The sequence below is a fragment of the Lepidochelys kempii genome, chromosome 4 (assembly GCF_965140285.1).
Source record: "Lepidochelys kempii isolate rLepKem1 chromosome 4, rLepKem1.hap1, whole genome shotgun sequence".
Taxonomy (NCBI): domain Eukaryota; kingdom Metazoa; phylum Chordata; order Testudines; family Cheloniidae; genus Lepidochelys; species Lepidochelys kempii.
Genome location: NC_136383.1, coordinates 120,968,742 through 120,990,825, shown reverse-complemented (window position 1 = coordinate 120,990,825; position 22,084 = coordinate 120,968,742). Strand labels below are relative to the sequence as shown.

Genomic DNA, 22,084 nt, shown 5'->3' with positions numbered 1-22,084 from the left:
AAAAAAACAATTCACTGATGTCTCCTTTTGTTTTTAATGATTTAAGTGTCACAAAAACTCTCTGAACAAATGTGAAAAACAGTTATACAAATCCAGGAGCTTTTGAAATATTCATTAATCTATTACAAACTGGGAAGAATTGGCCCCAACCCTTCTTCCCTTCTTACTCATCCACTATAAGATTATCTGCAGTAAAGATCTGATTCAATGTCTACTGAATTCAGTGAAAGTCTTTCAGTTTACTTCAATGGGCACTAGATTAGGCTGTACATTTAGATTATTCTAACTTTCTATTAAGCCTTTGCAACATCATTGCCTTAAACACGTACTTTGGGTTAGATCGGTCAGTAGTCCCACTGATTTCAATTTTGGTTTAATTGATCAGGATGGATTTATTGGTAAGAAAATGTAGTTTCCCGAATAGTAAAAACAGCAGAGCTCTCAAATATAGTACCTACTGTATTTTTGGAATGATTATTTGAAAGGCTGATGTGATGCAGATACAACGTTTAAATGATAAAAGATGTGCAAATTAAATGTATATTTATAAGTGATTCATTTAATTTGACTATCACAGTATCAGTTCAGTGACTAAAATGTAAAAGGACTGAAAATATATTCCTTACAAAGGACAATCATGTTGGGTGCTGAATATTTAATTATCTGCTTCTCTAGGTATTTGATAAGTCCCAGGAAAAGTGATCTATTGGGTATATTGATCTCACAACATGGAAAATACATTCAGAGTTCATTGTGTTGAAGACCTCTTGAGATTCTACTGGATAAGTCTTGCAGATGCTTCTTTACCTAAAAGAGCAAAAACATATTCACGAAGTGATCAGGAAATCTGCTACATATTGACATTTTACCATTGGTATATACGGCACCTGACAGACCCGCAGAAGGACAAGGTCATTCCCTGATGACTGACAATTACAATTGAATGAGACTATTCCCGAAAGCCAAACCTATTACCCAATCATAGCAATTGTGAACTTTTTCGATATTTAGAATCAGGATTTCCTGATATGACAAGAAGGATGGTATTGTGGCATTGGACTGGGACTCAGGCTTCCATGCCCAACTCTCCTACAGGCATCTTGTGTATAACCCTGGACAAAGTTGCCTCAGTTAAAATGGGGACAATATTAATTTCCTCTTGTCACCTTTTGTTTTGTCTACTCAGATTGTAAATTCTGCAGGACTGAGACTGTTCCTTACTATGTGTTTGAACAGTGCCCAGCACAATGGTACCTCAATATCAAATGGGAACTGTCACAGGATGTACCTGCCTATAGCACCCCCTTCTGGCCAAGTGTGGCACCATAAATGCTGCCTGCCTGGGTTTCCCCTAATGTCATCAATAAGTTCACTAAGACTACATAAGGAACAATTCCCATTCTGAGGGGTCTAGTTTATTAACCAAAGACCCAGTGAAAGTCTTCCCCCCAGCATCTTAGCTGGGAGTCAGAGTCAGTCTTACTTTATCCATTCCCTCCCAGCTCCAGCAGGATTCTCTTGGCTTGCATCCCCCTACCCTGGAGTCATGCCTATTACCATTAGCTGGGAAGAATCCTTCCCTGGAGCCAGAGTCCTGTAGAGATCTGTCAGCTGCAGCTCCTCTGGGGCAGCATATAGTCCCTTCCAGGCCTCTTGCTCCAGGCCTCTCCTGCAAGCTCCTCTTCCCAGGAGCTTCCTGTTTCTGGGAACCGCTCCACCTGAGCTAATTAGCTGCCAACCAGCCATCATGGGATTTCATTACTTCCACCTGGGTCTGAGTTGGCTCCTTCTCCTTTACAAGACCCTGTCTCAGGTGGGCTGATCCTCATGACAGGGCCTCAAATCACGATTGTAATGATGACTAATAATGGATAAGTCAATAGCATGGATAATAAGCACAGGAAAATCCAAATTCCCTCTAGCACAGAGTTAAACCTACACTGGGAGCATACAGAAACTTCACAACACATCGTATTTGTACAGACCTTGTATCCCAGTTCTTTAGTCTTTTCTTCTAGCATGATGTATTTCTCTTTGTTTCTGCTCAGATGATCTTTATCTCCCGTTCCCTCCACATGCTTCAGTTTCTGATGGGAAATCTCTAGCTGTTTCTGGTAATGATGATGTTTTTCAATTTTTGCTTCAAAGTGTTTCAGCTCCTCCTAGAACAATTAATACACATTTCAGGGCTAAATGTGGTCTTCTTTCCGAGGTTTCCTCCCTCTCTTTCCCTGCAGCACATTCATAATGCTATTTTAATGAGCGTCACACACTGAAAGCCCTTACAGCTCTCTGCTTCTTAAGAACGCTGGGGTAATGGAGCATCATAACCATCCAGAAATTCAGCTCTGGAGGAAAGCATCCAAACATCAATCTATTGCACAGGCTTCCAAGAGGCCATTAATGTCTGAGAGGCGCAATGATACGATGGTGACAAGCACCATAGAAAAGCCTATACGTTTCTACAATGCGTGTTTTGCGGACACAATTCTTACAGAGGTCACTTTTCAATATCAGGCCCTTAATGCTCAGACTTAGCTCTTTTCTGATTGGCAGCCCAGCCATCCCCTGATTTGCTTTATTGTTTTACCACAAGCAGTGATGTGCCTGGAATAGAACAAAGTGAGAACCTCTTTGACTACTGCTGAAAGGGGCCAGGTTGACACCTAGGGAGGTGGTGGAATCTCCTTCCTCAGATATTTTTAAGGTCAGGCTTGACAAAGCCCTGGCTGGGATGATTTAGTTGGGGATTGGTCCTGCTTTGAGCAGGGGGTTGGACTAGATGACCTCCTGAGGTCCCTTCCAACCCTGATATTCTATGATTCTATGACATCAGTGACATCTCAGATTTATCCACAGAAAAGATCTCCTGTATACTGTGGCAGAGGCAGCAAAAATGCAAGCTTCCCTAAACACCCAGTTAGGCTCTTGCTGGACCACGGTTTGAGAGTAACTTTAGTCTCCATGTACTTTCGGGGCTTGCCCTCATGATCAGCAATGCCAACTGTTGTGCCAATTATGGTGATGGTTCCCTCTGCGATGTAACACCTGCGCATGAAGAACCAGACTGAAATCCACCACATTTATTTCACGCAGGCCACGTAGGGTATGTCTACACTGCAGCTAGGAGCGAGCCTCCCAGTCTGGCTAGACAGACCTGTGCTAGCATGCTAAAAATGACTGTGTGGATGTTGACAGGTTTCAGAGTAGCAGCCGTGTTAGTCTGTATTCGTCTGTGTGGATGTTGCGGCACCAGTGGAAGCCCAGGCTAGCCACTCAAGCTGGAACCAACCTTACCCCCAAGTGCGGTGGCAAGCCCAAGCCTCGGCTACTGCTGCAACGTTCACGCTGCTATTTTTAGCATGCTGGTGAGAGCCCCGCTAACACAAGTCTGTCTACCAGGGCGGTGAGGCTTGCTCCCAGCTGTACTGTAGACATACCCTTGAACAATGTTTGGCACTAGTTTGACTTGCGTCTCGCTTGGCAGAGTTTTCACTCTGATCTGGTGGGAAAAAACAAAACAAAACTTTGCCATTTTAATGGGTCTTCTCCAGCTTTAGAAGCAGAGGTCTCTCTTTCCTCTCAACAGTTTGACTGCAGAGGGAAATGATTAGCCTTTTATAACATTCTACTCTGTTTTACACACTACGTGCCACACTGTATTTTAGCACTGGGTTTGCCTGCAGTTGCTAATCTGTTCAAGCTATTTTCCTCGGATGATGTGCCAACGCAGCACCTTTCCTTATAAAACCTAGCATGGTTTGCTCTACAGGAGATCAGCAAAAATAACAAACATGAAGGCCTGACCTTAGCGTTAGCTTTTGAGTACTCAAACAAGAATTTCAGCAAATTTCCACCTTTAACTCTCTTCTTCCCACATTATAAGTCAGCGAAGTGCACCCTGTAATCCTTACCTTCCTCTTTCTGCGACGATACTCCAGCAGGTGCTGTGCTGCTGACAGCAGCAGATCTCAGCACTGGTGCATGGCATTTCCCTAAAGGAAGATTTCTGCCCAAACATTCAGTCTATTTCTAAACGGTTTCATATTCTTATTTTAGATCCTATTTGTGGAAAAAGGGACAGATGCCATGGGCCTGATCTACCTCTCTCATTGTTGTGTACGCCTGATCCACAGCTCACGGAGGTCAGTGTAATTAAAACATGTTTAACTGAGTGTGGAAATCAGACTCCATGTTTCTAAGGAAGAATGGTCTTGTGGGCTGGACACTGACTCTGGAGATCTGGATTCAATTACAGGCTCTGCCAGATTTTGCACATGACCGTAGGCAGGTAGTTTAATCTCTCTGTGCCTCACTTACTCATCTGTAAAGTGGGCACAGTAATACTTTCCAGGGGAGTTATGATGGGGACCTTATAAATACACAGATAAAAATTCACAAGCAGACTTAGAGGGCACAGTTCTTCCAGCCACGAATGCAAGATATTGCTGTCCCCAAGCAGTCAGGGAAACAGGACAACCAGGCATAGTATAAACTAAATAGAGATATTTTTAATTTCATCATTAAAAAAGCTAAAAAAATGCAAGCACGACCACCACAGTAATTCATTTCTCAAAAAAGGCATTCATACTAAACAGGAGCACTGTGCCTCTCTGGGTTAGCTGTGCACTGCTCCTTCCCGTGAAATGACCAACGAGCAACCCTCCCACAACGGGAAAAATAACAACCTGGTGGGGAAGTTAGCTAGCTGGTGTTTCTTGGCTTTAGTTTCCATCCTTTCCATTATTTTTCAAAGCATTAATTACAATTGGGGATTAGAAGATGATGACTGGAGAGGTGATCTGTTTGCACAAAATAAAGGTCCAATCTTACCAACAGTTAGGTGCATGCGTAACTTTACTCCTGTGTAGTTCCACGACAGACCATGGAACTATTCACATAAGTAAAGTTACACATACGCTTTAGTGTTTGCAAGTTTGTCTCTTGATCATGGTGAGTGAAGAATAACAGAAGGGAAAAGGGTACATTACCATACCCTGAATGTAGTGCACACAGAGTTTCTTAATATTGAAGAGAACACCCTTATCTAAATTCTATCTTACCCGAAATGATTCGAGTTCTTTCTCAGTAAAGTTGGCTGATTTGGCCATGTCCCATAAGTCAATCACTCTGGGTTCTTCAAATTCTAAACCAACAGACACAAACATAATTATTTTAATCTTTAAGTTGTTAATATTTGATACCATGTTAACATGACTAACTAACAGCAACACCCACATGGCTTGACAAACACGCACACACCAGTATTGCATTACTGAGCAGGTCAACCTAGATGGAGGCCAAATCCTAATATTTTACTTAGATTTTTAGTATGGTAGATATGGGACCTTTAAAAAACAAAACCAAAGCATTCATCCTATTCCCTGCATTTAACCCTCCATGGGGATCCAGAAATGGTGATGGTTTCCCCTAATGATGATTAGGATTTATTTTTTGTATTGTAATAACGCCTAGAGGGTACAATCAGAATCAGTGCTCCATTGTGAAAAAAACTTCCTTCCCCGAAAGGGGATGTTCCGGGGCAGCAGCCACTGGGGCAGCTCTAGCAGCATGGCATCTATAGGAGCCATGCTGCAGAAAGGCTCTGAGTAGCCAAAAGGGAATGAATACGGTCTCTACAGAGTAGGCCCTGTGCCTCCATGGATCTCTGGGAAACATGCAGATTTGAAGAGAATCAGAGCCAAACCTCCAGGTCATTTTCAGGGACAATGGTAGACACAAGGAATGGAAGCAATCCTGTCCTATATGAAGAGCCTCTGTAGAACAGGGAGTTCTCAACCTTTTTCTTTCTGAGGCCCCCCCAACACGCTATAAAAACTCCATGGCTCACCTGTGCCCCAACAACTGTTTTTCTGCCTATAAAAGCCAGGGCCGGCGTTAGCGGGTAGCAAGCAGGGCAATTGCCTGGGGCCCCACGCCACAAGAGAAGCTAAGTTGCTCAGGCTTTGGCTTTAGCCCCGGGTGGCAGGTCTCAGGGCCCCAGGCTTCAGCCCCATACGGTGGGGCTTTGGCTTTCTGCCGTGGGCCCCTATTTCCTGCCCTATTTCTAACACTGGCCATGCTTGGTGGACCCCCTGGAACCTGCTTGCACCCCCCCCGCCCCCAGGGGGCCCCAGACTGTTGGTTGAGAACCACTGCTGTAGACGACAAACAGGGCACTTGGTCTGTAAAATCAGCACTTAAACAGAGTAGGCTGGTGCGTCCCTTTAAACATCCCATGTCTGTTTGTCAGCACTTTGTACAAGGCTCATTTGGATTCTAACTGGTTATTTGCCTACTGACTTCTCATAAAACTGATTATAAATTAATGTAAAACAGTGAATCATACCACTGGCTGTGTCATATCCCTGGTGGCTGACTTTACGTAAACGATCAAACCCTTGATTGATGCTTCGCATTTTGTCTTTGAGTTCTGTGTGTTTGCCATGGAAGATTTCCTCTTTGAACTGGTCCTCTTCAGATGGGTTGATCATATTTTTGTGGATTTCTGTTATCAAAATACAAACATTAATTCATAATAGGCCAAATCCAGAGAGGACAGAAGTACTTGCAAATCCCACAAAGTTGGAAGGGAGCAGTCGGTGCTCAGATCTTATCAGCACGTGAGCCACTAGCAAATTAGCATCAATAATACACTTTAATAACACTGATTTTTAAGAGTTTACTTCTCAATATACGTCCTTTGGACAGAAGTGGTGCAGAAATATTTTATCGTACATAATACATAAATCAGGTCAACAATTTCAATAAGAAGATCCAGAATTCTACTGCCCTATTTCCTGAAAAATCCCTACAGCAGCACGACAGCATTGCCCTAGAGAACAGGAATATGGGCAGAACATTTCTGTGTCTTTGCTAAAAAGGCTGCTGGAATGCCCCAGAGGGTCTGTCAGCAGCCAGGCATAAGTTAGAGCAGCCTCAGGAGGTGTCCTAACCTGGCCAGTGTGGTGTGCCAGGCAGCAAACTGACCTCTGGTAGTCTTAGCTGGAGGTAGCACAAGGTGGCATAAAGCCACCTTTGCTCCTGTCCTCTTGGGTCCAGCACAGACCTTAGCTGCGAAGAATCTGGCTCCTCATTGCTCTAGCCGTAACTCCATCCTTCCTCCTCAGCTAGAACCCAGAAACTGATTCCGCCCCGCCTGCCACCCCGCACATTGGGTGCCTCCACAGACCTATATTCCACTGGCTCAGGGCCCAAATGCTACAACAGGGGCTCAGCACTTGCTGATATTTTCTCGAAAGCCATAATGAGTTTATTTTGCTAAGCTGACAATCTCCTTGCTCGCTGAAACACATGCAAGCATTATAAAACAAAGAACAGCAATGGTTCCATTAGCTATAGAGACTCCTGGCAGAGGATACAGACTTGTGCCCTGCAAGTATCTCTGAATGGCAGCAACTGCAAAGCAATCCTAATATAAACCCAACAATCCATCTTTAGGGTTTTAAAGATACTTTCAAACAACTGAGCGATTGGCAGAGAGAGGGCTGCACTGCACTGGAAACATCAGACGAACATTCAGACACCTTCTGTTCTGCTCACAGTCTCTAGCAGGATATTATATTCGTGAATCTTTTCTTTGTGATGCTTAAATTCCCGCCACAGTTTATCCAGCTCCTGATCGGAAAACTTCCCAGAGGTCTTGGCCTGAAAGAAATATGAATGAGATAGACGCTATAATCCTTTTTAATTTCACAGGCCAAGTGATGTTACATACACTCACTTGCCAAATAAAATTCCCTTCACATTTTTAAAAAAAAAATGGATTAGGTCCTTCGTTTTCTGTCTCAATGTGCTGGTATTAGGGCAGAACATAGACATGGGGTGAAATCCTGGCCTCACTGAATTCAACGGGAGCTTTGCCATTAACTTTAATGAGGCCAGGATCTCACCTACCATAGACATGATGAAAATTGTTATTTATTATTATTTGAATTATTGTAGAGCCTAATATCCCTGTCACACACATTCCTTAGGAAGCAATCAGGTATCGATGTGAGAGACATGAACTGCATGGCTGAACGTATAGTGTTTGTTTCCACTAGAGATTTAGACTAACACATGAGAAAATCTATTCAAGAGCTCTCATTCTATTGGCAAGTAAATATCGTACTGTGTGTCATGTCCCTAGCTATTTGCCGTTAGAGAGGCACCCGATTTGCTTCCCTGGCAGAGGGATGGATGTTGCTCTATTTTTCTTCCCACAGGTTAAAAGTGAAGTCTTTTGATATTTGTACAGAGCCAGAGGCTCAAATTTTGTTTGGGGAATACTTCCAAGTTTTTTTTTTTTTTTTTTTACTATTTCTCAAAGAAGGGCACTGACAGGTTGAATTTGATTTTATTAAAAAAAAATAACAAAACAAACTTCCTTTGCTGTTTTACTTATACCACTGTAGATTGATAAAGCAAAGAATTTTTTTTAAAAAAAATCTACTTTTTACTAATTATTTCCTTTTTGCAGGTTCTTCCAGTCTGTTATAACTACCCAAACTGGAGTAGTTCTTGTTTTCAGGCACCAGCATAAACTCTGGAAGGTTTCACTTGCAAACACTACAAGGTGGGATTTTCAAGTTAAAAAAAACCCTTAACATTGTTTTTTGAAATAATTCTAGGAAATATTTCTAATTAAATTTAGCCATTTAAACAAAACAAAACCCAAGATACACAGCTGTATTCCTGAATGTTCATGCAGAGTGAAATCCTGGTCCCTGTAAAGTCATTAGCAAAACTCCCATTAACTTCACTGTGATCAAGATTTCACCCATATATAGAGGGTGTAAAAGGTACAATGGATCAGATCCTCTGAGAAGAGAAGTACCCTCAATGCCCAATAATTTTGATGGAAGGTGAGGGCACTCAGCATATCATAGCACTTGGCCCAGTGTTTGGAAACAGCGTTCTAAAGCTTCTCAGTCCAAGGCAGGGGTTTCTAGAAAACTTAAATACACACTTGAATGAAGATTTTCTTCTTACACTGAAATACCCAGAAATTAAACACACCTTGCTCCATAATTTCTCCAGTCTTGGATCATCTAGCACATCACTTTCTGTGCCATCTTTGATGTAATTGGTATCTACTAATTGGGCATCTTTCTTTCCATTCATTCCATATTTAGTCATAATTACTGTAAGTGAAAAACAAGAAACATTAGAACCAATAGAACATTAGAACCCTTTAACCCCCCCTGGAACCGCTTTCCTGAGAGTCTGCGGAATCCATGCCCACTCAGTGAGGTATTCTATCTTCCTCTATTGGTAGCAGAGCCACATATAGAGGTGGATGAGCCAGCTCTAGCTTTGGCTAACAGAGCTGGGTCTTTTAGTTCAGGCAGCAGGGCGTCATGCTTTAAGATCCAGACTTTAGGTAACTGCGTGACAATTCTGGCCTCTTCAGCGAAGTTATTCCTTACCATTTAAATTGCGTCTAAGTTTGGCTTCTTTTTCTCCATCTTCATCCAGCCCTTCAGCCTTCAGCTTTTTCCAGCTCAGCTCATCCTTTTCTTGTATTTTGAGGTCACTATGTAGCTCTGCCAGTTTTACAGCCGATAGATGAAGCTAATGAGAACACAGAAATGCTTTGGTTAGTTGTCTTGTAATCACATGCATGTGCATACACAGCTGCAAAGTTACCTCTGAAGCTAGACTGGCATAGAAAACAATATTTGATATTCCACTGAAATAGGACAGTGTCAGTCAGAGCACAGGGACCTCAGTGTGCTAGACACTGTACAAATAAACTCCTTGTATGATGTCCCCATTGGCCTTTAACATCTATATGCTAAAGCTTCCTCTGTTCCTCAGACCCCCAACCATTTCTGTAACAGCAGCACTGGCCACATGTGGGTAAAAAAAAGTATCTCCTGCTGGCATTAAGCTTTACATAAATTGGAATGAGAAATTAACTCTCTTCAGCTTTGGTTGGGGAGGGAAGGAAAGCAGGTGAACTTTTAATGGGACATCATAATACAGTAACTTCTTGCTTAACGTTGTAGTTATGTTCCTGAAAAAAGCAACTTTAAGCGAAACAATGTTGAGCGAATCCAATTTCCCCATAAGAATGAATGTAAAGGGCGGGAGGGGGGGTTAGGTTCACCGGAAATTTTTTTCACCAGACAAAAGATGATATTATATATAAGTTTAAGTTTTAAACAAATAATTTAATACTATACACAGCAATGATGATTGTGAAGCTTGGTTGAGGTGGTGGAGTCAGAGGGTGGGATATTTCCCAGGGAATGCCTTACTGCTAAATGATGAACTAGCACTCAGCTGAGCCCTCAAGGGTTAACACATTGTTGTTAATGTAGCCTCACACTCTACAAGGCAGCACAAATGGAGGGAGAGGAGACAGCATGGCAGACAGAGACAGAGACACACACACCATGTATGAGAGAGAGAGAGAGAGAGAGAGAGAGAGAGAGAGATGTGCATTGCCCCTTTAAGTACATTGCCTTTTTAAGTATATCAGCAAGTTGAGACAGCAGCTGCTGCCAGCAGGCTCCCTCTTTCCTGAGCCCTGTCGTGTTCCCCACTGCTCAACAGAGATGGGGTAAGCGGGGGGCAGGAGCAGGGGGACACCATGACATTAACTCCCTTCTTCCCCCCTCAACCTGCACAGCAAGCAGGAGGCTCCCAGGAGCAGAGGCAGAGGACAGGAGCAGCACACGGCAGTGGGGAGAGGGACAGCTGAACTGCTGGCAATTGATAGCCTTCTGGGTGGCTGTCACACAGGGAGCTTAGGGGTGTGGGGAGCTGATATGGGGACTACCGATCTACCCTGGCTCCAAACCTCCACCAGCTAGCTGCGAAGGGCTGCTCTCTCTGCAAGCAGTGGACAAAGCAGGCAGCTGCCAAACAATGTTATAAGGGAGCACTGCACAATTTTAAATGAGCATGTTCTCTAATTGATCAGCAACATAACAATGAAACAACGTTAACCGGGATGACTTTAAGTGAGGAGTTACTGTTTTAAAAAAGTTACTGTATTACTTATCTGTTACTGATACTGCACATTATTAAAACAAAGATTTTGAAATATCTAATTTCATTTATTGTTCCTTTAATCTGCCCCCATTTCTTCATCTTGGACAATTAGTCAATTTCATTTTCTGGTTCTAATGCACTAAGAGATTTGTATAGTGATTGAGTTGCAAAATGTTCCAGGTAAATGTTTCTATCCCAACAAAATATGGTTAATATTCAACATAATAATTATGAGCAGCTATGGAAGTTCTCCTGGTACTGCATTAATAGAACATATAGATTTTTAAATCAGTAGGTCCAGATAACTCACATCCAAGAGTTTTAAAAGAGCTGGATGAAGAGCTCACTGGACCATTCATGTTGATTTTCAGTAAGTCTTGGAGCTCTGGGGAAGTTCCAGAAGACTGGAAGAAAGCTAATGTTGTGCCAATATTTAAAAGCGTAAACGGGATGACCCAAGTAATTACAAGCCCGTAATCAATCCTGGGCAAGATAATGCAGTGGCTGATATAGGACTCGATTAATAAAGAATTAAAGGATGGTAATATAATTAATGTAAATCAACATGGTTTTGTGGAAAATAGATCCTGACGAACTAACCTGATAGCTTCACTACGTTATTGAACATTTTTATCAGTGACCTGGAAGAAAACATAAAATAATCACTGATAAAGTTTTCAGATGACAAACATTGGGGGAGTGATAAATAAGTGATCTATTCTCCTCACTGATTCCAAGTGATCTGGATTACTTGGTACACTGGGAGCAAGCAAACAATGTGTGTTTTACTATGACTAAATGTAAATGTATACCTCTAGGAACAAAGAATGTAGGCCAAACTTTACAGGATAGGGAATTCTATCCTGGGAAGCAGTGACTCTGAAAAAGATTTGGGGATCATGGTAGATAATCAGCTGAACATGAGCTCCCTTTGTGACTCTGTGGCCAAAGAGCTAATGCAATCCTGGGATGTATAAACAGGGGAATCCTAAGTAGGAGGAGAGAGGTTATTTTACCTCTATATTTGGGACTGGTGCGAGTGCTACTGGACTACTGTGGCCCTCAATTCATGAAGGATGTTGCCCACAATTCAAGAAGGATGTTGATATATTGGAGAGGGTCCAGAGAAGAGCCAGAAGAATGATTAAAGGATTAGAAAACATGCCTTATAGTGACCGACTCAGAGAGCTCAATCTGCTTAGCTGAACAAAGAGAAGGTGAAGGGGTGACTTGATCACAGTCTATAAGTATTTAAATGAGTAACAAATATTTAATCATAGGCTCTTCAATCTAGTAGAGAACACTGTAACATGATCCAATGGCTAGAAGTTAAGAGTTAGACAAATTCAGTCTGGAAAAAAGTCATAAATTTTTAATGGTTAGAGAAATTAACCATTGGAATAATTTACCAAGAATTGTGGTGGATTCTCCATCAATGACAATTTTTAAATCAATATTGTATACTTTTATAAAAGATATGCTCTAGGAATTCTTTTGGGGAAGTTCTATGGTCTGTGCAGTGCAGGAGGTCAGAATAGATGATCAGAAAGGTCTTTTCTAGCCTTGGATCTGTGAAAGGATGAGATATCACGGCCATAACCATGAAGAAATTAAAAATGTAAGGCTTTTAGAGGATTAACTTGAAAATGTTGTTGTATATATTTAACCAAAAAAACAAAAACAACCCCACACCCAGGAATAGGAATAATTACTGATGTGCATTGTCACTGAATCCAGATTGCTATAATAGGAACCACAGCTTTTGAAATTCCAGATTTCTGTCACTTGAAATTGGAGTAATCAAATAATACACTAGTATTAATGTTTGCATTTACTTAATAGTCCCGGGGGAGAGGTGCATTGTGCAAGAAGGGGATGTGGAAGATGAAGGGGAAGTGAGGTAAAAAAAAAACACTTTAGCAGCTTGGCTTTAGTGAGGTCCCATCTGAGTTTTCTCCATCATTTTACCTCTGCTAATCTAGCACACCGTCTTTTGGAAAGTTTGGTTCCACTTCTGAACTTGGAAGCTTGGACCCATCTGTCATAAAATAACTTACTGAGTGAAAGTTATTTGTTAACACAATCAGACTAATGGCTATATAATGGAAACAAATGAAAAATAGATGCACCAAATCTACACCCAGAAACTGGTTTGTTCCAGTTTCACAAGGTTTGTTCCACAGACAGTGAGAAACTATTTCAAAACATCAAGATATCAACCAGTGTGTTTTAGAAATATTCTCTAACTTCTCATTAATGAAACGAAACTTATATTTTTTAAGAACAAACAAGCAAATGGCACTTGTAAGACCCAGAAATTCACTTTGGAGTAAACAGGTTATCTAAGGGTAACTTCAAAGAGGCAGCTCACAGCATTTAGAACTGTTCTGAATTGTCTATTTTAATATGCCATTAAGTCTGTCTCCAACACAGCAAAGCACAATTTTCAATCTAAGCATGAATTGCCCTTTTGAATTCAATGGCACACAAGGACTACTAACTTGCTTAAAGTTAAATGTGTGTAAGCGCTTTGCTGAATCAGGACCTTAGTTTACTCTAAAACCTAGAGTAGTTAGAAAAACAGTTAAGCCTTAAGGTCTCAATCCTGCAAGATATTGAGCTCTCTGGCCCCGATCCCAGAGTTAAGAGCATGAGTCGTCCTATTGACTTCTATGCCATTCACTTCAATAGGACTATTCACAGGCTTAAATTCAGCAGGGTTCTTATGTGTGTGGCCTGTCCCTGTTCAGCAAAGCATTTAAGCACATGCAGCCAGTGAGAATTTAACACATGCTTAGATGCTTTTTTGAAGAGGAAGGCACATCACAGCCTAGGTACTTTGCTGGTCTGGGGCCACATTGCTTAGCAGCTCGCTCAATTAGGCCTGAACCTTAACAGCTCAGTCATGACTACAGTCTCATACACAGGCTTCTCGACAGCTTCTATACAATTGGCTGTAAAAGTAAAGTGGGTACTGAGTTCCCCCACACTCCGCTAATATTTAACCTTACACTGGTGTTGGTTAATTTTTCTTTCATGCAGAACTAACAGAACACACTAGAAATAATTCACACAGCAAACTGATTTAATTCTCAAGGATTCTCAAAATTGTTGCAATAAAACCTTTAAACATATACCTTGTCATTAGGCACACATTTTCTAGTTAATAAAGGATTGACTGCCTTGTCCACAGTTAGACGCCTGATTTATTGCCACTACATATGGCACATGGCTGGTAAACAAGTTACAAACTTTAAGCTTAAGGAGAGACAAAACTGGAATTTGCAAATGAAGAAGTTTCATAGAAATCGGATATTATTTCAAACACTGAATTTTTCCTGCAAACTTTTTTTTTTAATTGCTTTCTTTTTAAGTTTTTTTTTTTAATGGAAACTTTACATACAATATTTAAACCTGTTTTTTCCTGCAAACAACAAGCAAACATGTTTGTGGTGTCCATTTTTCATGTCTTGTATTGGTGCTGAGTAATTTTTGATTATTATCTTAGTCACAACAGTGGGTTTTTTCCAAAATTGTAATGTTCTGTTTCTGAAATTTTCCCATTTCAAGATAGAAATCGAATTTAGAACATAATTTAATGGGAAATTCAGAAAACGATACCTGGACCATTAAAAAACATAAGAGGAGGGTAAAGCCTTTCAAATTTGCCAAAACTTCTGTAGAATTCTTTTGCCTGGTCTGTTCTTATATCACAGTGATGGATGAAGTGCAAGAACCTATTAAATGCTGGATACTGAAAAGAGAGCAGATAAAACTAGTACTCAAAGCACTGCTTCTATTTGAAGTTAATCTCACACAGGCCCAAGGATGTTATCACCTAAAACATTGCAAGGGGGTAAGGTGCACATATGTGGAACCTTACTGACTGACTGTAACGCCAGCAAATGGTACCAAGAGTTGAGTGTAGCTAGCAATGAAAGTTGATCAGAAGAGGTTTATAATTAAGCTGTCAAGTCCCAGATTATTTGCTCCTTTCTAATGTTTAATATTGTTAATTGACAACATTGGGAACCATCATCAGAGAATCTGAGAAACATTACAATGTCATATCAAAGATTACTAGGCTCAATTGTAATCATTACCCACAGCAGCAAAAGCAAGGTGGTTCTGATTAAAGAATGGAACTCAATGGACTTCACAACACAATATCATGCTAGACTTTGGAACCTATTGTTTCTTAGGATTTAAAGCTCATGATGGGACCATTCAATAGCGGATGATATTAGACCTATTTGATCTGCAAAAACAAAAGCACAAAGGGTTCTTTAAGAACTAACTACAGTCAATGGAAAATTTGTCATTAACTTCAATGGGTGTAGAACAGGGGTGGGCAATTATTTTTGCAGGGGGGCCACTTCACAAATTTTGGTAAGTCATCACGGGCCACACATTTCTACTATATTAATGGAGGGGGTGCGGGGTCTGGGAGGGAATTTGTTGCAGGAGGGGGCTTCGGGCTGGGACAAGGGTGCGGGAGGGGGTGCGAGGTGCAGGCTCTGGCCAGGAAGTGCTTACCACAGGTGGCTCCTGGCCAGTGGCGCAGCCAGGCTCAGGCAGTGTACTGCCCACCCCTGCAAGCACTGCCCCCAAAGCTTCCATTGGCCAGTTTCTGGCCAATGGGAGCTGTGAGGACAGTGTTGGAGGCGGGGGCAGCGCATAGGGGCGTACAGAGAGCAGCAGCCAGCCACTTCCGGGAGCAGCGTGGGGCCACGACAGGCAGGCAGCCTGCCTAAGCGCCCCGCTGCGCCTCTGCACTTTTAGTGGCCCGGACTCAAGAGATCGCAAGGGGACAGAGGAGACCGGACAGAAATGTTAGTCATGGCAGGCCAGACAGAAATGTTAACCGGGCCGAATCCAGCCTGCGGGATGTATTTTGCCTATCTCTGGTGTAAAATCAGGCCCTGGATAAAGGGAGCCCTTGCATTGAGATCCCTCTGATAAGTATTACAGGTTAAGTGTGTATAAGTTCTAGGGATAACTGGGATTAGCCATATTAGATCAACCTTATTTCTGGAAAATTGGGAGGAACTGGTCACCACTGAATAATTCAGCACTACTCAGCTGAATGACAACACATGGCTGTGTGATGCAGTACTGAATTGCAACACCCACCCCGATGCAAAATCACAGAGCTCTTTATTTTCAGCTACTTCTAATAAATGGTCAGAAAGGCCATGGTCACCAAAGCTCACAATGTAGAGCTCAATGTAGGAAGAAGGCTCACACAAACCTTTCACAGGAAACCCAGGAGTGAAGTTTTTGCTCTGAATTGACGAAGGTGTAGGGCCAGTGTAGGAAGGGGTCACAGACCAGGCAATCAGTCAGTCACACTTGGGCTGGGTCGCTGAGGTGCGCTTTAAGCACTGTTGCACCAAAACTCCTGCTCCCAGATCATAAAAGACCTCGACTTTTTTTCAGATGATGTTACACACTGGATGGGGTTGCTTCTTAGTGAAAGCACCTGTGGGCATTGCCAGATCTCTCCTACAAACACAGTTACACAGAATCTCCTGCAGAGGCTGGTGTGTCCCAGATGAAAATTGTACACAGCTCTGACATAATAAATGAAAGTTCCCAAGGGAGGTGGGGGTGCACAGGGAGACAGCTTGGTCCTTTATCCGGTACCCAATAGCCCACATCACATATTAAGTCAACATCAGGTGCAGTTTGCCCCACATTTCAGCAATCCCAGAGAAAGACTCAGAAGCAGTCGTACTTGTTCAGACCACCACCAAATATACTGAGGGCCACCATACCTTACAGTTAACCTTTCTCCGGCATTTGGGCCAATATTTTTAAAGCCTGGCGCCTAAAGGTAGGGCCCACAATCCATATTTAGGCATCTAAATCCTCCGATTGGCAGAAGTGCACCCGCAAATCCCCCTCAATGGGAGCTGCCGCGGTTCAGCCCCTCTAGGAAGCTGAACAAAAGTGGCCTGATCTTCAAAGACGGCTGCAGCGGCCCAGCTTCAGACAGGGGGCTTTGAAATAGCTGCTCTCTGCTGCCAGGCACAGGCAGCCTGACCCCTCCACGATGCAGCTGCAAGGAAGCGAATTAGCGACTCACCCGCTGCGCTTTCTCCCAAATCTGGTTCAGCTTCACCACCCTGAACTCCCCGGCCTCCTGGCGCTTCGGGCTGCCGGCTGTAGCAGCCTCATTCGCCTCCCTGGTGTATTTACCCCCCTGCCCCGAGACAACCAGCAGCAGCGAGGCGCTCAGAGCCAGCAGCTCCCAAACGGCAGACATCGTCCCCCCACGCCTCCTCTTGCTGCGGCAGAGCGTCACCCAAGCAAGCAGCCGGCCTGGAGAGGAGGAAAACTACAACCCCCACGATGCAGCGCTCCAAAATGCACCGTGGTCATTGTAGTTCCCCGTGTTGACCAGTGATCCATCCCCAGGGAATCCTTACAAACCCGCACTACAAGACCCAGAATGCGTTACACACGGGAACTCCACGGGGGCTGATGGGAGGCTGAAAGAAACCTAAATGGCCCATCTTTGATGATCCCCACAAAAGGTTTTTGTTTGCCTGTTTGTTTTTGTTTGTTCCGTCTCCTCCTGGTAACAGCTCACCACAACTGATCACTCTCCTTACAGTGTGTATGGTAACACCCATTGTTTCATGTTCTCTATGTATATAAATCTCCCCACTGTATTTTCCACTGCATGCATCCGATGAAGTGGGCTGTAGCCCACGAAAGCTTATGCTCTAATAAATTTGTTAGTCTCTAAGGTGCGACAAGTACTCCTTTTCTTTTTATTAAGGCCCTAATTATTCAACCAGCGCTCCTGTGAGTGAGCTGACAATGCAGCTTTCTGCAGGCACAGCATTCATTGTGCAATGATGTTTGCTATTTCAGTATCAGTCAGCCGCTTAAATATAGAACATACAAAAAAGAAAAAGTTTTTGTTTTTCACTTTTGAGCAAATTTTGTAGGGAGAGCCTGAATCATAGCAGGAAAATGCAGGCTGCAGTTACCCTACTGAGAGCACCTTTTTAGGTATCTAAGTAATCAGCTTGGATTTGTTTTATAAAGAAAAGCATCATACACAAAGTGTAAGGCAAGATCCAGTTCTTGGGGGGGATTGAGCAATATCCAACTCCTGATCTGTGCGTCAGCATTTAGGTTTGGGTTTTTAAAGTGTGTGGTCAAAACTCATGCAGAACCTGGGTTATTATATCAATAAATGAAAAAAAAAAACATATTATATACTGCACAACCTAATGGGAAAGGTTCGCTAGCCTGTTACACAGGTCAGACTAGGTGATCAAAATGGTCCAATCTGCCCTTAAAATCCATAAATCACAAATCTCTATGTCTAGTTGGCAGCCGGTATCAAGTGGAGTGCCCCAAGGGTCGGTCCTCGGGCCGGTTTAGTTCAATGTCTTCATAAATGATCTGGAGGATGGTGTGCATTGCACCCCCAGCAAGTTTGCAGATGACACTAAACTGGGAGGAGAGGTAGATATGCTGGAGGGAAGGGATAGGATACAGAGGGCCCTAGACAAATTAGAGGATTGGGCCAAAAGAAGTCTGATGAGGTTCAACAAGGACAAGTGCAGAGTCCTGCACTTAGGACGGAAGAATCCCGTGCACTGCTACAGACTAGGGACCGAATGGCTAGGCAGCAGTTCTGCAGAAAAGGACCTAGGGGTTACAGTGGACGAGAAGCTGGATATGAGTCAACAGTGTGCCGTTCTTGCCAAGAAGGCCAATGGTATTTTGGGATGTATAAGTAGGGGCATTGCCAGCAGATCGAGGGACGTGATCGTTCCCCTCTGTTCGACATTGGTGAGGCCTCATCTGGAGTACTGTGTCCAGTTTTGGGCCCCACACTACAAGAAGGATGTGGAAAAATTGGAAAACGTCCAGCGGAGGGCAAGAAAAATGATTAGGGGATTGGAACACATGACTTATGAGGAGAGGCTGAGGGAACTGGGATTGTTTAGTCTGCAGAAGAGAAGAATGAGGGGGGATTTGATAGCTGCTTTCAACTACCTGAAAGGGGGTTCCAAAGACGATGGATCTAGACTGTTCTAAGTGGTACCGGATGACAGAAGAAGGAGTAATGGTCTCAAGTTGCAGTGGGGGAGGTTTAGGTTGGATATTAGGAAAAGCTTTTTCACTAGGAGGGTGGTGAAACACTGGAATGCGTTACCTAGGGAGGTGGTGGAATCTCTTTCCTCAGAAGTTTTTAAGGTCAGGCTTGACAAAGCCCTGGCTGGGATGATTTAGATGGGAATTGGTCCTGCTTTGAGCAGGGGGTTGGACTAGATGACCTCCTGAGGTCCCTTCCAACTCTGATATTCTATGATTCTATTCTATGATTCTAGCCTGTGCTGTTGTCTCTTGATTCCAGCACCCCAACAGAAATGGCAGAAATCTTGTGGAAATATCTGTTCTTATGACAGTGCTTCAGTTCTGCACCCTCCAATACTCTTTGGGTACAGCAAGCTCCCTCCTTCCCAAAGCCCACACTTACCATTTGCTGCCTCACGGAGGGGCGGCTAAGGGCCTTCAACCCTCTCCTTGACTATTCAGAGGGCATTAGCCATATCATTCCCCGTGCAGGGAAGGAGGAGAGATATCAGGTCTGACCACTGCCCCTTCTTATCCAACAAGGTTTTCTGGGTTCCTTAGCCACCCTGACAGCCACACATGGGTAAATGGGGATCTCAAGATGGGTACAAAGTGAGGAGACAAAGGGCTTGGGGAAGGCAGCTAGAAAGAGTGGGGAAGAGCTTAGAGGCCCTCCATCCTAACCCTGAAATTTCCAGAGGTGGGGCAGCAGGGTTGCTTTCACCTCCTGAAAATACCAGTGGGGGCTAGGGCCATCACCCAGACACCCTGTGGAAGAAGTCTGGGTTGGCTGCAGGGGTCGGCACCACCATGTTGCATGACAGACACTTGACAAAATTACCGTACTTAGTGATGGATGTTGTGGGGTGGTGTGGGAGGATGTCATTCATTCATTCAATTTTTTTAAAGATTACCATGGACCTCAGAATTTTTACCACGGACACTTGTGTCCATGTATAGACATGTTGCTGACCTCTGGTTGGCTGGGAGAAGGATGGCTATGAGTAACATAGGAACATGCTGCTATATGGGGCAAAACTACATGACAACAAGAATGGGTTGAAAACTGCATCAGTTTTCAGGCCTTGACAACTGATTATTCATATAGTTAGCATGTACAGTTCATCAGGATGCACTTAAAACCCCAGGTGGCTGAGTGTTAAGCAGGCCTTAAACCCCCCAGGCTTATTTAGAAATTTATCCCTTGTATTTGTGTTTAAAAATGTTGGCAACTATGTCTCATCAGCAAATTGGAGGTTGATAATACTTCCCTAACTCAGTCACAGGGATGTTTCGAAGATAAATTCAGTGATGTTTGATCAGTTTGAAAAATTCATGAATCAGCTAATATGGCCATATAAGTACATAGAGAAGTTGTGGTGGTAGGGCCAGCCTGTCAGCCTTCTGTAAGTCCCACTGGACTCCCCAGTTAAAATGACAACAGGACAATGTTAGGGTTAGCAGAAGGTGTCGTTCTGTGCCTTTAAATATATAGGCAACTCTCTGGCTGCTGTCGGGGCAGTTATCTTTTTGTGTCTCAGTTTAGACACAGAAAGTTACTTATGAGAGAAATCTGTAAGGAACATAGGATTGCAAAACAGGAAAGAGGTCAGAGAAAGTGAACATATTTCCTGATTAAAAGAAAGGAAGAAGAAAGTCTAATGGTACAATGGAAGGGTTCCAGTTTAATGAAAAAGAGGAAGACTTTGAAGCTTATGTTCAGCGACTTGAATAATATTTTCAAGCAGATCTTATTCAGGACAGTGTCAACGGAGCTTTTCTTTTAGCAATAACAACAGTATTCATTTTAGGTTCCGTACAAGGGATGGACTGGGTATGGATTGGTTTCTATTTTACCAAATCTGATTCACCCTTGAATCTGCCTCCTCTTCAAGTAGTCCTTGCATGTCTCAAATTTTTCACAGGAGCTAATAAAATGTCCTTCATTCCAACTTTTCTTTTGTAAAGCCCTGCAAAAGGGCCCGTGGCATTTTCAGCATCCATACTTTGCAATTAGAATACAGTCTGCAAGACCTGTGGTGCTGTGTTGATTTTTAAAGACACTAGCCAGTCTACAACTAGTAAATATTTATACATCGAATTTTCATCAGTTCTTTAATACATCTGGCAAAACATTATTAAATGCTCTAACTGTTTTTCTGAAGAGATAGTGAAACTGTGATGCGTGAAATTAAAAGTTCCAAATGTGAAAATCACACTACGAAACTGCTTAGAAAGACTGCAACACATGCCCTCAACTGATCCACTTCATAAACACAGACATCAACGGCAATTACACATCCAAATGTGCCATTTGTGAACATGTCAAAAGAGCAGCAAAGCTAAATGTTGTCAAATAGCAAAGGAGAATTTCTTCAGCATATGTAGTGTGTATGGGTGAGGCTGGAGTCACAAAGGTAATATGATCACTGTTTATTTGCAGCATATCTATCATCTATCTCGATAGATTATAGAGATAGATATAGATATACGTTTCAGAGCGGTAGCTGTGTTAGTCTGTGTCAGCAAAAAGAGCGAGGAGTACTTGTGGCACCTTAGAGCCTAACAAATTTATTTGAGCAGAAGCTTTTGTGGGCTAAAACCCACTTCATCGGATGCATGCAGTGAAAAATACAGTAGGAAGATGTACGCACTATAATGAGAGTGATCAATTAAGGTGAGCTATTATCAGCAGGAGAAAAAAACCTTTTGTAGTGATAATCAGGATGGCCCATTTCCAACAGTTGACAAGAAGGTGAGAGTAACAGTAGGGGGGAGGGGAAATAAGCATGGGGAAATAGTTTTACTTTGTGTAATGACCCATCCACTCCCAGTCTTTATTCAAGCCTAATTTAATGGTGTCCAGTTTGCAAATTAATTCCAATTCAGCAGTCTCTCGTTGGGTATAGATATACATGATATAGCCACTGTCTACTTTTTCTTGGGCTATTGTTCCGGCACATCTCTGTATAGTGTC

The 22,084-nt window shown here is 42.8% G+C and overlaps 1 protein-coding gene across 1 annotated transcript; it reads right to left on the bottom strand.

Moving 5' to 3' along the window:
- Positions 1–15: 15 nt before the first annotated feature.
- Positions 16–17,337, bottom strand: LRPAP1 (LDL receptor related protein associated protein 1). The gene is made up of 8 exons (XM_073342635.2): positions 17,093–17,337; positions 9,432–9,576; positions 9,022–9,146; positions 7,548–7,668; positions 6,350–6,508; positions 5,064–5,146; positions 1,986–2,162; positions 16–807 (listed from the first exon to the last, which is right to left on the bottom strand). The coding sequence occupies exons 1-8, from the start codon at positions 17,270–17,272 to the stop codon at positions 742–744; spliced, it is 1,056 nt and encodes a 351-aa protein (XP_073198736.1). The 5' UTR covers positions 17,273–17,337; the 3' UTR covers positions 16–741.
- Between the last annotated feature and the right edge of the window lie 4,747 nt (positions 17,338–22,084).

Coding starts and splice junctions, on each gene's coding strand:
- LRPAP1 (XM_073342635.2), bottom strand. CDS start 17,272: ATGTCTGCCGTTTGGGAGCTGCTGGCTCTGAGCGCCTCGCTGCTGCTG. Junction 9,577..17,092: donor TTTGGGAGAAAGCGCAGCGG/GTGAGTCGCTAA, acceptor TGTTCTCATTAG/CTTCATCTATCGGCTGTAAA. Junction 808..1,985: donor CTAAAGAACTGGGATACAAG/GTCTGTACAAAT, acceptor TTGCTCTTTTAG/GTAAAGAAGCATCTGCAAGA.